We start from the raw sequence: 12,612 nt of genomic DNA on the forward strand, positions 1-12,612 counted from the left end.
ACGTGTAGTGAGGGTCTGCTGGGAACGTCTGGCGGAGTCCCCTGTGAGACGGAGTTTGCCCAACCAGTCTACATGTGTTTTGTGGACTTGGAGAAGGCGTTCGACAGTGTCCCTTGGGAGGCCCTGTGGGGGGTACTCCGGGAGTATGGGGTACCGGGCCCTTTGATACGGGCTGTCAGGTCCCTGTATGACCAGTGTCAGAGTCTGGTCCGCATTGCCGGCAGTAAGTCGGGCTTGTTTCTGCGCCTCCCTTCTGAAGCTGCTGCCCCCGCGACCCGATCCCGGATAAGCGGAAGGAAATGGATGGATGGATGGATGGATGGATGGATGGATGGATGGATGGATGGATGGATGGATGGATGGATGGATGGATGGATGGATGGATGGATGGATGGATGGATGGATGGATGGAGAATTCCTCTAACATGCTCCATTTAACATTATGAATTTAACAAATTACTAAATCTATCACAAATAGATTTAATTCTCTAAACCATATTAGTTTTTTAGCCTCAATTCAAATACCATGTCCCTTTTCCTCAGACCTTTTGTATTTTAACTATCAAAATAAACATAAATTTAGTTTTAGCTATTTTTAATAGCTTTTATAAATAACATTTTAATATTTACACATTTTAGCTTTTAGCTGTATCCATTGGTTTATCAGAATAACAGTATTTTATCCCTTACACAAAAAACTCGAATTACAAAATTGTAGTTTGTCTCTTAATTAATCATCAAACATAGGCAGCCATTACTTCCTCGCAGAATGTCATAACATTCTTTATGGTTTTTGCAATGCATAAAGAACTGTCCATAAATAAAGAAACCAAAACAATGTCCTGGGTGGGAGAACCGTTTTGAAATGTGCAAAAGACAGTAAATTCAAAGTGAATTTAGCAGTCAATCGGCTGTTTCTCAGCTAGCTCAACACACGTACAAAGTCTGTTAACATTAGCATTAATTAGTCTGCAGAAATACATCCCGTTTTCAACACAAGACTAAAACTGTAAACATAATTTGACTCAATAGTTGACTATTGATTCAATAAAATATTCAACACTTAAAGTAAACTAATATTTATTCATCAAAAACATTTGCTGATCTGTGATATAGAAAACCTGCGACATGTTGAGCTTCCATTAGCATTGAGCAGGAAGGATTGTTCTTCTGTGTGCAGAACCTTCTTTATGCCATCAATGCGACGGTCGCCCCCTAGCGGTTGTATGGGGCGCAGTGAATAACTGAAATAACGTTAAATAACTTCACACAGTGAGAAGGATAGAAAAAGGAAAATAATGTTGGGGTCCCTATTTTAATACTTAGTGTTTTTATTTACTTTTAACTTGTTTTAACCCTCTACAGATGTCTTTTCAATGCAGTGCTTTTTAATATACCGTTTATATCCTCATATTAAGACCATGTATGTTAAATATTCATGTAAAATAAAGAACTCAACAACATGGGACCTTAAAGTATGAAAAAGTTTCACCAGTGTTAATAATAATGTATTTATTGCAAATCTGTATCAACTAGGAGTTATGAGGGACAATTTTTATTTTTTATTTTTCCTTGCAAATAAGTGATTTGCACTGAGAAAACAGTGTAAAGGAAAGCAAAAGAAAACACTAGGAAAATCCACCGGGGGGCTCGAGGTGGATGGTACTGTTTGGGTTAAATTGTGACCCGGAGCCTCTGGAAGTGTCTTCAGAACAAGTTCAAACCTCTGATCAAGAAACACATTTTCTAAAGTGCTTCTAATATCAGAGCAGTTTCCATGTCATACATTAAAAAAATATTTTATTAGCAAAACAATGTTATACTGTGGCAGCAAGAAGGTTCTCAGTTCGATTCCTGGTCTTTCTGCATGGAGTTTGCATGTTCTCCCTGTGCATGCGTGGGTTTTCTCCGGGTACTCTGGTTTCCTCCCACAGTACAAAAACATGACTGTCAGGTTAATTGGCCTCTCCAAATTGTCCCTACGTGTGAGTGTGTGTGTGCATGGTTGTGTGTCTCTGTGTTGCCCTGCGACAGACTGGCGACCTGTCCAGGGTGTACCCCGCCTCTCGCCCGAAACATTAGCTGGAGATGGGCACCAGCAACCCTCCCTACCCCACTAAGGGACAAGGGTGCAAGAAAATGGATGGATGGATGTTATACTGTTGGATTTCTTCCACGTGTCTCCCCTTGTGGGGACCAGACTTCGGTCCCCACAAGGAGCAATTGGTCCCCACAATGTAGTATGTGTCAGGAAAATCCTCCCCACAAGGTATTACAAACGGACGCGCACACACATTCTTGTTTATAGACTTTACGGGGTCTGAAAGTAGAATGGTGAGTTGCGGGGGCCACCCTTTCTAGACGTCCTAGATCTATGAAAAAAATCAGGCAAGTCCCCCCAAAAATCTTGATACTAAAATCACCTTCAATAAACACAATTTGAAACTTTATTTTACATGTCAGTTTTTTGGTCACTTGTGGGGCCCGTTTCTAACATTTATGCTTTGCGGGGTCCACCTTACACACATTTCTAACATTTATGCTTTGCAGGGCCTCGGAATCTGCTGCACACACACACGCACACACACACACACACACACACACGCACGCACACACACACCAATAGGTGAGAAAGGTTCAGTGCTGTGACTCAGGTCACTTCTACATGCGATGAGGGAATCAAACTCTCAGCCCACTGAGCCACATCTGCCCTTTAGGTCTATTTTCTACAGAATGACGCCAATGAAAGGAACCAGAAGTTATTTTAGTTCCTGCTGAGGTTCTGCTGAGGTTCTGGTGCTGAAACCGTGGTGCTGCAGCAGAGGAAGGTTCAGAGCTGTGAACAGCTGCAGGTTGAAGCGGTGAAGGAGTCTGTACACTGGAGGGATGGAGGAGAGGAAGTGTGAAGCTCTCAGACCGTCTGGGGGAGGAACTGCTGCTTTATCTGACGAGGGCTGCAGGAAGCCATCACAGCTGCAGTATGACCGGCAACACTTTGCTCTGCTTCTTCCTGTGTGAGTACTTCTTACTTTTCTTCATCTCAGACCAACAAGCATCCACTTTATGGTTGCTTTAATGCATAACTATACATAAATAAATAAATAAATAAATAAATAACTATACAAACTATACATAAATTTTTAAATAAAAAGAAATGTTTTTTACTTTGTATATTTGTCTACTCTGAAGGGGAGCTCTGAAGTTCTCCAACTGAAACTAAATTTTCTGATGTCCCTCTGGACTCTGATGTTCTTCTGGACTCTGATGTATTTCTCTCATGTATTTCTGATCGTTTTCGTCCCAGTAGAAAAAAGTTTTAACATCTTCACTTCCTTCTTGTGTCTTTCTCTTTGAGCCGTCATCTCCGGACTGTAAACCTCCAGTCGTGTTGATTCATGATAAAATGTCAGCAGGTTGAATCAAACACATAAAATGGTTTTAAAAAGTCAGTTACAGATGGAAAACAAGAGCTGTGTGTTTTAGAGACGTGGAAACGTTCACCGCTGACACCAGGAATCTGCTGTTTGGTTTTTTGCACCAAAATTTCCTGTTTGAACAAGTGTTCATAATTTTAATATGAATAATTTTCTTTTATCTGAACTCGAGTAATTGAGTCGCATGATTTCTAACCTGCAATATGAAGTTTATGTGTCTATTTTAACTTTATTGGCACAAATGGTTCAACACCCCTAACAATAACTCTATATTCAGTTTTAGGTCAGTTGAAAATACCCAAGATTATCATAAAAGCACAAAATCAGAAGTGCAAAATATAATTTATGTTTAAATTTTAGATCTTATCTGAGCCATGTTTTCTTTTTTCTCATGTTGTTGCGGTTTGGGATGGAAAGTTTTGTTCCTCTCAGAACGTCTCCATCTAAAGTCTGACCTCTGGTGATGGAAAGAGGAAGCTGGCCTCACTGGTTTCTCACACCGACACCAACTGGTTGCTGGTTTTCTGCAGACAGAACAAAAGTTTTATCAAGACACTCATAGAGTTAAACTCATAATTATTCAAACAATTTAAGATCTTTTCAGTCGACCGCCATCTTTGTTCTGACTGGAGGTAATATTTATGTTTTGGATCGACTCGAACCAGAACCTGATGGAGAATCTGAGTTTAGGATGAGGGTCTTCAACCTGTGGCTCCGGAGCTGCACGTGGCTCTCAGCATCTTGTACATCGTCTCTTACTAACTTCAGCTAAAGACAAAGAAACTAAAAAAACAAGAATAATTGTATTAAAATCTTTCAGCTGAATGAGACTAAAAAGTTTTATCAGCTTGTATTTTAAATCCTTTTCCTCAAACAGAAGAAAATGTATCCAGGCGCTTTTTGAAAGTTAGTATTCAGGCTGTTTATTGATGCCTTCATTACACATAATGGACTCTTCCAAAAAGATATATATTAACAATAAATACTTATTAAAAATCCTAACATCATTTTTCAAAAGCTCAGGTAACATTAGTGGCTCTGTGTTGTAAAGATGACTGAATCCTTGGATCTCATCAAATAAACCTTCAAAATATCAAAGGAAACATGAAAACGCTGCACAGCTGTGATAAGAAAGGTTTAATTTCTGTAATATCAAATATTTCCTTTTGATTTTTGACAAGTTTTAAACATTTATTCATTAAAATGTAGAAAAAATATTTTCACAATGAAATTGTTTTTTTATCTGAATATGAAAGCAGGATAATTGTAGGATTCCCTGTACTTGAAAATACAGATTTAATGTGTAGTTTGTTTTTAAAAATGTTCTGATGGAAACTCTGAGTTGGTCAGAGTTCATGTGGGTAAGATCTTGTGGTTTCTCTCTGCAGACACTGATCTTGTTTTTCTCTGCAGCTCTGCTGATCTCCAGCATTCCTGCTGCAGTGAACCAGTTTACTGGAACAGCAGGAGAAGATTTCTCAGGATTGTGTGGCTCTTATTTCTCTGGAACCAGGAAAATCTTCTGCAGGGAAAACTGTGAGGGAGGAAACGTTCTGATAGACACCACAAAGGATTCAGCTGAAAACGGACGATACGGCATTCAATATGTCAAAGGTCCTGCAAACACTTACAGTTTGCACGTGAAGATCTCAGACCTGACTGGGTCTGACTCGGGTCGGTACCGATGTGGTTTGGGAGAATCATCAAAGTCCTACCAGGATTTCACTCTCAGTGTTTCAGGTTCAGCAGGTCAGTTTCTGCTCAAACGTTTTTATCTCTGAAGGAAAGTTTAACGTTAGTCATGTTATTCATAAACATGATTAGTCACTTATAAATAAGTCACTTATAAATAATTAATGAGGGCTGCACGGTGGCGCATCTGGTAGAGCTGTTGCCTTGCAGCGAGAAGGTTCTGGGTTCGATTCCCGGCCCCAGTCTTTCTGCATGGAGTCTCCATGTTCTCCCTGTGCATGGTGGGTTTTCTCCAGGTACTCCGGTTTCCTCCCACAGTCCAAAAACATGACTCAGGTTAATTGGTCTGTCTAAATTGTCCCTAGGTGTGAGTGTGTGTGTGTATTGTTGTGTGTCCTGTGTGTCTCTGTGTTGCCCTGCAACAGACTGGCGACCTGTCCAGGTGACCTGTCCAGGGTGACCCCGCCTCTCACCCGGTACACTAGCTGGAGAGGCACCAGCAACCCTCCCAACCCCACTAAGGGACAAAGGGTGTAAAGAAAATGGATGGATGGATGGAATAATTAATGAATAATGAACCTTATCTTCCTCTCACATAATTACCTCTAACTAACCACCATGTCTCTGATTCTTTCCAGATAAAACATCAACCTCCACAGCCCTTCAGAGCTCCATCTCCAGCACAGAAAGTTCCAAAACTCCAGATCCCTCTACAAAGACCAGCCAGTTCGTTCTGACCTCAGAGAACACAACAGCTGACTGTAAGTTATACTTATAATATTGAAATATTCCTTTAATTGTTGCTGTAATTCTGTTGCTCACCTCAGATCGTTGTGTGACACCAGCAGGTTCTCCTTCCCAATCCCCTGCAGATGTTCGGCTGTTTGTGCTTCCAGCCCTGGCCGTTATCGCCGCCCTGCTGGCTGCGATGATGATGATGATGGTTTTCTGCAGAAGAAGATCAAAGAAACCTCAAACAGGCGAGAGAACAGAAACACGTTTGTTGTTTCTGATGACTTGCAGAATCGAGTCCTGTGGTTTTTCTGAGTGTTTCCTCATGCATGACTTTTATCCCTCCTTGGTCTCTAAGATAAGAAACTGTTAAATGTTTCTGGATTAGAATCATTTTGATCTGTTTTTGGACTGATGTGACTTCTTAAACGTTTAAACTTTAACATCGGATTGTTCTGAAATGTTTTCCAGATTCTCCTGTGGAAACCAGTCAAAGTCCTGCTGCCTGTGAGGTGAGAAAATATTAAATATGTTTTATTTATATGTACTGGTTCATATAGAGATCAAATTTATATCTCAGCCACATGTATAAATTTATGAGAAAAACAGGCTTTTACCGGCTTATAAGGACATTAATCAGCATAACATGGCAAACTTAATAAAACTGAAAAATTAAAACAATAAAGTTACAGTAAACTAAGTTGTAAGTTTACAGTAAATAGTCTGCAGGTGGATGACAGACAGGATCAGGTCGACCATTCAGCACAAACCCTAAAATATTGCAAATGTTAGACGTTATTATGTTGATGGAGCAAATAATTTTTCACAATAATTCATGTTTTGCTCCTGAAGACGACCAGAGTCGATGATGATGATGATGATGTCAGAGAGGAAGACGGGCGGTGGAGATCTGCTGACGTGGAAATCTACTTGGCGTACATCGACGCCATCAGCAGCTCTGTGACAGCAGCCGCTTATCAGCACCAAGTCAGAAAAACTTTCAGCTTTTTACTTCTTATCATCATAAATATAATAAAGAGCAGAACTGAACATTTTCACACCAATTAATGACACAAACGACGACTAAACATTATATTTACTCTGTGAGGTTCTGACAGAAAAAACAATCTGAGGTTTAAATTACATTTTAATAAACTGGTTACCATGGTGATTTATGTTTGTTAACCAAACAGCTGCTTGTTTGTACTGAAGTGTTTCTGCCTCTTTCAGGCTCCAGGTGATGAAGATGATGATGAGGCTGAGGTGAATTTCTCCAGCAGACTCCTGGACTCTGCGCTCAGAGCCGGTGGAGGCAGCAGCAGCGACGTCCTCTACTCTGATATCTGCCACGACGAGCTGCTCTACTCAAACATTTTTTAATCTGCAATGTTAACAAATTGAGGCACATCTGCAGGACAATCTGGTTTCTGCTGTAGAAAATATCAATTTAAAAGTCCAAAGGATCAGTTTTATTCAATCCAGATTTATTCAATCTTACATGTGGTTGTGCACCAGACACCTGTGAACCCAGGAGTTTTGTTGTTTGTCTTTTTCTTTGGATGAGCTTTACTGGAACAAATTCGTTGTTCTTCAGTACAATGATTCTGATGTACCCAAAGTCAAATCCATCTACTTTAATATATTTAAAAAGTCAATTTGCCAATAAAAGTTATAAAGGTATCTCCCATTTACTTATGAGATCAGCTAAATATTATTTATTTCATAAAGTAAAAACTATTAAATGCATCTTAAAGCTCAAAACTGCCCTGCATGTTTTCGTTGTTTCACCTGAATGACGTAAATCAGCAGCTTTCTGCTGAAAATGTCACCAAACGTCTCAGTTTCTGTTTCTGGTGGGAGGTGAAGCATCATGGAGGACTAATGTCTTCTTCTCCTCACCGTGTTCACTACGAGCTCATATGAGTCACACTAGCGACATCTGCTGGATATGAAAAATCATTGCAGGCAGACTGGATGAAGGCTGTGGAGAAGAGATGAATGAACTCAGCTGGCAGCATGTTAACTGCATGGACACTCAGACCTGAGGACAGTTTATAAAGACAGATCATCCCAACAGTCCTGTTAGCTTAACTGTTCTTCTGCAGGCAGCAGGGTCAAAGGTCAGACAGAGGCAGCTGAAGCCAGGAAAGTCAAGTTTATTTGTATAAAAGATTTCAGCAACAGGAAGTTCAAAATGCTTTTCATCATAAAAACATAATACAGTAACTATGAAACAAGCAATAAAAAATACAAATATAATCATCAAACAAATATATTGATCAAAGTTCCATTTATTACTAATAAATTCAGTGATTTTAGCCTTGATTTAAAGGAGATCAGTGGCAAACACATGGATGACATTAGTCCATTAACCCTGGAAATGTTCTTCAGGTGACAGAAGGCCGACTTTGGAGCTGTCTCTATGTGGCTCTGAAGGTTCAGGTCAGAGGTCAGCATGATCTCTAGTTCCCAGCTGTAATAACTGAAGCTGTGTTGACTCTAGATCTATAGCTCTAGATTGTTCAGGCCCACAGACAATAACTTCAGTTTTGTTTCTGTTCTGAAAGTTTTGGCTCATCCACACATTTATCTGTTCTAATCATCTGTTCAGTGATTGGATGGTTCAGAGTCACCTGGTGACATCACAACATAGAGCTATGTACCATCTGCATAGTTATGGTCTTATATCTTATTATTCCCTGAGCCGGTAGGAACATGTGGATACGAATAAGAGGGGGCCCAGGATCGAGCCTTGCGGTACCAAAGAGGTTCTGTTCAGAGTTAGAGTGTAACTGAGCAGACCAAGTCTTGGTCCATTTTATCACAGTGACAAAGACTTGGATCCTTGGTCCAGCGAACTGATCCACAACTTTATCAACAACTATTCAACAACATGCAACTACATGTCAAACTCTTTATCTGGGATGCAAGAATGCATTTTTCTAATTCAGTTTTATTCTGATTTAAGCAGAACGAGCATTATTCCTGAGGCTCAGAACCGGATTCCAGGATCTTGATTGTCTTCATCTATGGTACAATAGATATGATTCTCTTCTTTGGTGACATAACTGAGGTCCTGGTAGATGGAGTTCTTAAAAGTGGAGGTTTCATATATGGATTTCTAAAAAGGAGTTAGAAACATTCGTTGTTGTTACATTCAGTTTCATAAAGAGATGAATAAACTTTAAACCCTGAAATAAAGGAAGAACCTTGAGGAAATGATGCAACAGGTTTTAGAAAAACGTACCACAGCGTTTGATCCAGCTGGACCTCCTTCGTTCTCTGCATCTGTTGAGCAATTTGTGATTGTTTAAGAAGCTGAAAGTTTTTAGTGCTTCTGAAATTATATACAGTAAAATCATCAAGTCAAGAATCACTTTAATCTGATTAGTTTAAAATAGTGAAGCTTTGTGATTGGTTCAGATAAAGTTAAACATCCAGATCAGTCTTCTTAAATAGACACACATGTTGCAAACTTTGTTTTTTCATTAATGCAATCGATATACAACACCAATCACTTACAGGGTCTAGTGAAAGTATTAACAGCCCTTCAGTTGTTGGGTGATCAGTTAGAATTGTCAGCATTTTTCTGTTATATCAGATACCATGTGATGGAGGAAGCAGGTTACCTTAGTTATATTTGACCCAAAGGAATAAATCTTGATGCTGGTTTTATTCATAAAGGAACTTTGGAATTGCAGGTTCCCCAAGATTTCTGTCTGTAACTTTATTCCATACATGTGTGGTTCTTTCTGTTGAAAAACTCCAGCAATGGACTTACGACTTCATCTCTTATTTTAAAACCTAAGTCTCATCAGGCAGGTATGTACAGACAATAATCAAAATTTAACTATTTGGCTATTTTCTTCATAACCAGGTGGTTCCCCAATTTGGAGATTTTAGTCCAAATTACTAGTCTTATGAATAATTGCCCTAAGTAATTAATTATAGTTTTTCATAAACAAAACTAGACCTCCATGGTGGCATAACAATGACGTCACCCGATGCACTGCAGTTTCACAAACAACAAACATGGCGTCATTTGGAGTCTCTTTATTTCTTGGTGGCAGTGTTGAAACGCCACTTATTGGCCCAGTGTGCCTGGATTTGAGTATGAACCACCGGACTTGATTCTTCTAAATAAACAGCACCATGGCACTGAGAAGGCTCAGGCTGAGTCCAGTCCAGATGTTCTCCAGTGAACTCATGACTCCACCTCACCACCAGGTGGAGCCAGAGGCCCAAATGGTTCTAACTGCTAATCTGGTCCAACAGAAAGAGGATTCTCCACATCCTTTTTTTAATCAAAGTTTCATGATGCAAAACATTTGGCTCATCAACTACATTCTGTTTTTAGGTGAATATCTCAGTTTTTTGCTCCTGGTCAGACTGCGGCTCCTTTAACTGAGTACTGGTGTTTGTTGGTGTCTCACCTCTCAGAGATCGTCTCCTGCAGGAAACCAGCAGAGCTGCTGAGACCAGAACCAGAACCAGAGTCACACCAACGATCAGAGGAACATCTGCAGAGGGACAACAAGCCGGTTCACACTGAGCATGCTCAGAACCTGCTAACATTTACTGGATATCTGAGAACAGGAGGCACATAAACAACCCAGAACCATCAGAACCTGGTTCATCTTCCTCCATACAAATCAAATTATAGCTGCAGGTTATGAACAGAACCACTGAAAATATATAAATAGAAACATTATTATGAAGATTTTCACAGTTGACTCACAGAGGAAAGATTTTTCTTCAATTTCCTGAAACTGAACCGAGTCGTTGCTGATTTTAAAAGAACTTTGATGTGTGAAATGTCTTGAACTGGAGTTGAAGCTCTGAGTTGTTGTTACGGAGCTGGTTGGGTTGTTTGCTGTAAAAAGTAAATACGGTTACTTGTCAATCAAACTTAATTTATAGAGGAACCTATACACACAAAGTGACAGAAATGCTGTGTATGTCATTAAAGCAAAGATAAAAACTGCAATGAAACAAATGGGGAAAAAAAAGAAATTGAAAAGAAATAAAAAAACAAAACATGAAACTTTAAAACTGACTGAAAACATGAGTTGAAATGGAGCTGAAAGTCTGTGATGTTACTGCTGGTGTGGAGCTGGACGGGCCGACTGCTGGAAGAAAGAGAAAAGAAACAGATCAACCAATCAGTCAATCAATCAACCTTTATTTATAGAGGACTCCACACACCCAAAGTGACAGAACTGCTGTACAAGTCCATAAAACAAAGTATGAACAGAAAGATAAATAAATAAACAGGCAAACTAAAGGACAACTAATAGAGACACCAAAAAAAAAACAGGAAGTAAAAGAAAGAAATCATGAAGAAATCAGCCTGATCATTTCTGCTCAATCAGAGAATTTAAAACCTGCACTGGAGCTGGAGGGCTCAGCTGCTGTTGTGGAGCTGGATGGGTCGACTGCTGGAAAAAATGAATAAAGGTCGATCAATCAATCAATCAATCAATCAATCAATCAATCAATCAATCAATCAATCAATCAATCAATCAATCAATCAATCAATCAATCAATCAATCAATCAATCAATCAATCAATCAATCATCCTTTATTTACAGATCACTTCACACACAAGTAACCAAAATGCTGTTCTGGTCCATAAATCTTGAGCAAAAAGACAAAAACATCTACAATAAATCAGATAAAAGGAAAATAACTAGAAAAAATGGTGCAGAATCATAAATATTAAACTGGAAAATTACCACAAATACCTGAAAATACCTTAAAAATATATTTCACATGTCCAACAAAGACACAAGTTAAAACAAGAGAACGTATGTGATCAACTAAAGGTTTGTGAAACTGCAAAGTTTCTAAAGTACAGAAGATTGAATTCAGTAAAAACTCACCATCAGTGACTGTGATGCTGAAGTCTCTGTCCAGATCTGATCGAATCGCTCTGTCCAGTTTACACCGGTACCGACCGGAGTCAGACTGGGTCAGCTGTGTGATGGTCACCAGCACAACGGCTGAATTTTGTCTTTTATCATATTCAATGCTGTATCTGCCTCTGTCAGCTCTGACTCCATCAGTCTGAACAAGAACTTCATCTTTTCCACATCCTCCTCTGCAGAACAGCCGTTTCCATCCAGAGTCTTCAAAGGAGCAGGCGACTGTCAGGGAGCTGCCAGCGTCTTTATGGAGGTCAGGAACTTTGTTTCCATCCAGCAGAGCTGATAAATAAATAATCACCAATCAATAATCATCAGTTACTTTCTGATTTAAGATTTTGATTTAAATATTTTCACATCTTTCTCAGAGATTCACCGTCTACAACGACCAGTCTGAAGTTCAGGAATGAATCCGATGATGACGAGTCGCCCAAACCACATCGGTACCGACCGGCGTCGGACCGGGTCAGCTCTGAGATGCTCACGGACAGAACCGAGAACGCTTTAGAAGCTTCTCTAACATATTCAGTTCTGTATCGTCCGACCTGAGCGGCGTCATCACTCGTTCTGATCAGGAGGTTTTCTCCTTCACAGGTTTCCCTGCAGAAGAACTTCAAGGCTCCAGATGAGAAAGAGACACATGAAATCAAGATGTCTTCCCCAGAAACTCCATATTGTGTCAGAACTTCAAAAGTTCTGATGTCTCTGATCTGCAGGGCTGCAGAAAATAATGCATTAGTGCAGGTTGTTGCTGTTCCGGCTCAGCAGGTTAGTCTGAGGAAATAAAAAAAAAAATCCTACTGATGCAGTAGAAGAAGAGAGCTATTAAC

General features: G+C 39.7%; 1 protein-coding gene across 1 annotated transcript in view; it reads right to left on the minus strand.

Annotated features, from left to right (window-relative positions):
- The window catches only part of LOC108166439 (uncharacterized), a 64,925-nt gene that overhangs the window by 51,150 nt on the left and 1,163 nt on the right, over positions 1 to 12,612 (minus strand). The window contains exons 2-3 of the mRNA XM_081609396.1: positions 12,159 to 12,500; positions 11,741 to 12,064 (exon numbers count right to left, since the gene is read on the minus strand). Of these exons, the coding sequence (XP_081465522.1) occupies positions 11,741 to 12,064; positions 12,159 to 12,500 (666 nt within the window). The remainder of the gene's footprint in view (positions 1 to 11,740; positions 12,065 to 12,158; positions 12,501 to 12,612) is intronic.

This window comes from Poecilia reticulata, chromosome 7, assembly GCF_904066995.2.
Source record: "Poecilia reticulata chromosome 7, P_reticulata-male-v2, whole genome shotgun sequence".
In the NCBI taxonomy this organism is placed as follows: Eukaryota; Metazoa; Chordata; class Actinopteri; order Cyprinodontiformes; family Poeciliidae; genus Poecilia; species Poecilia reticulata.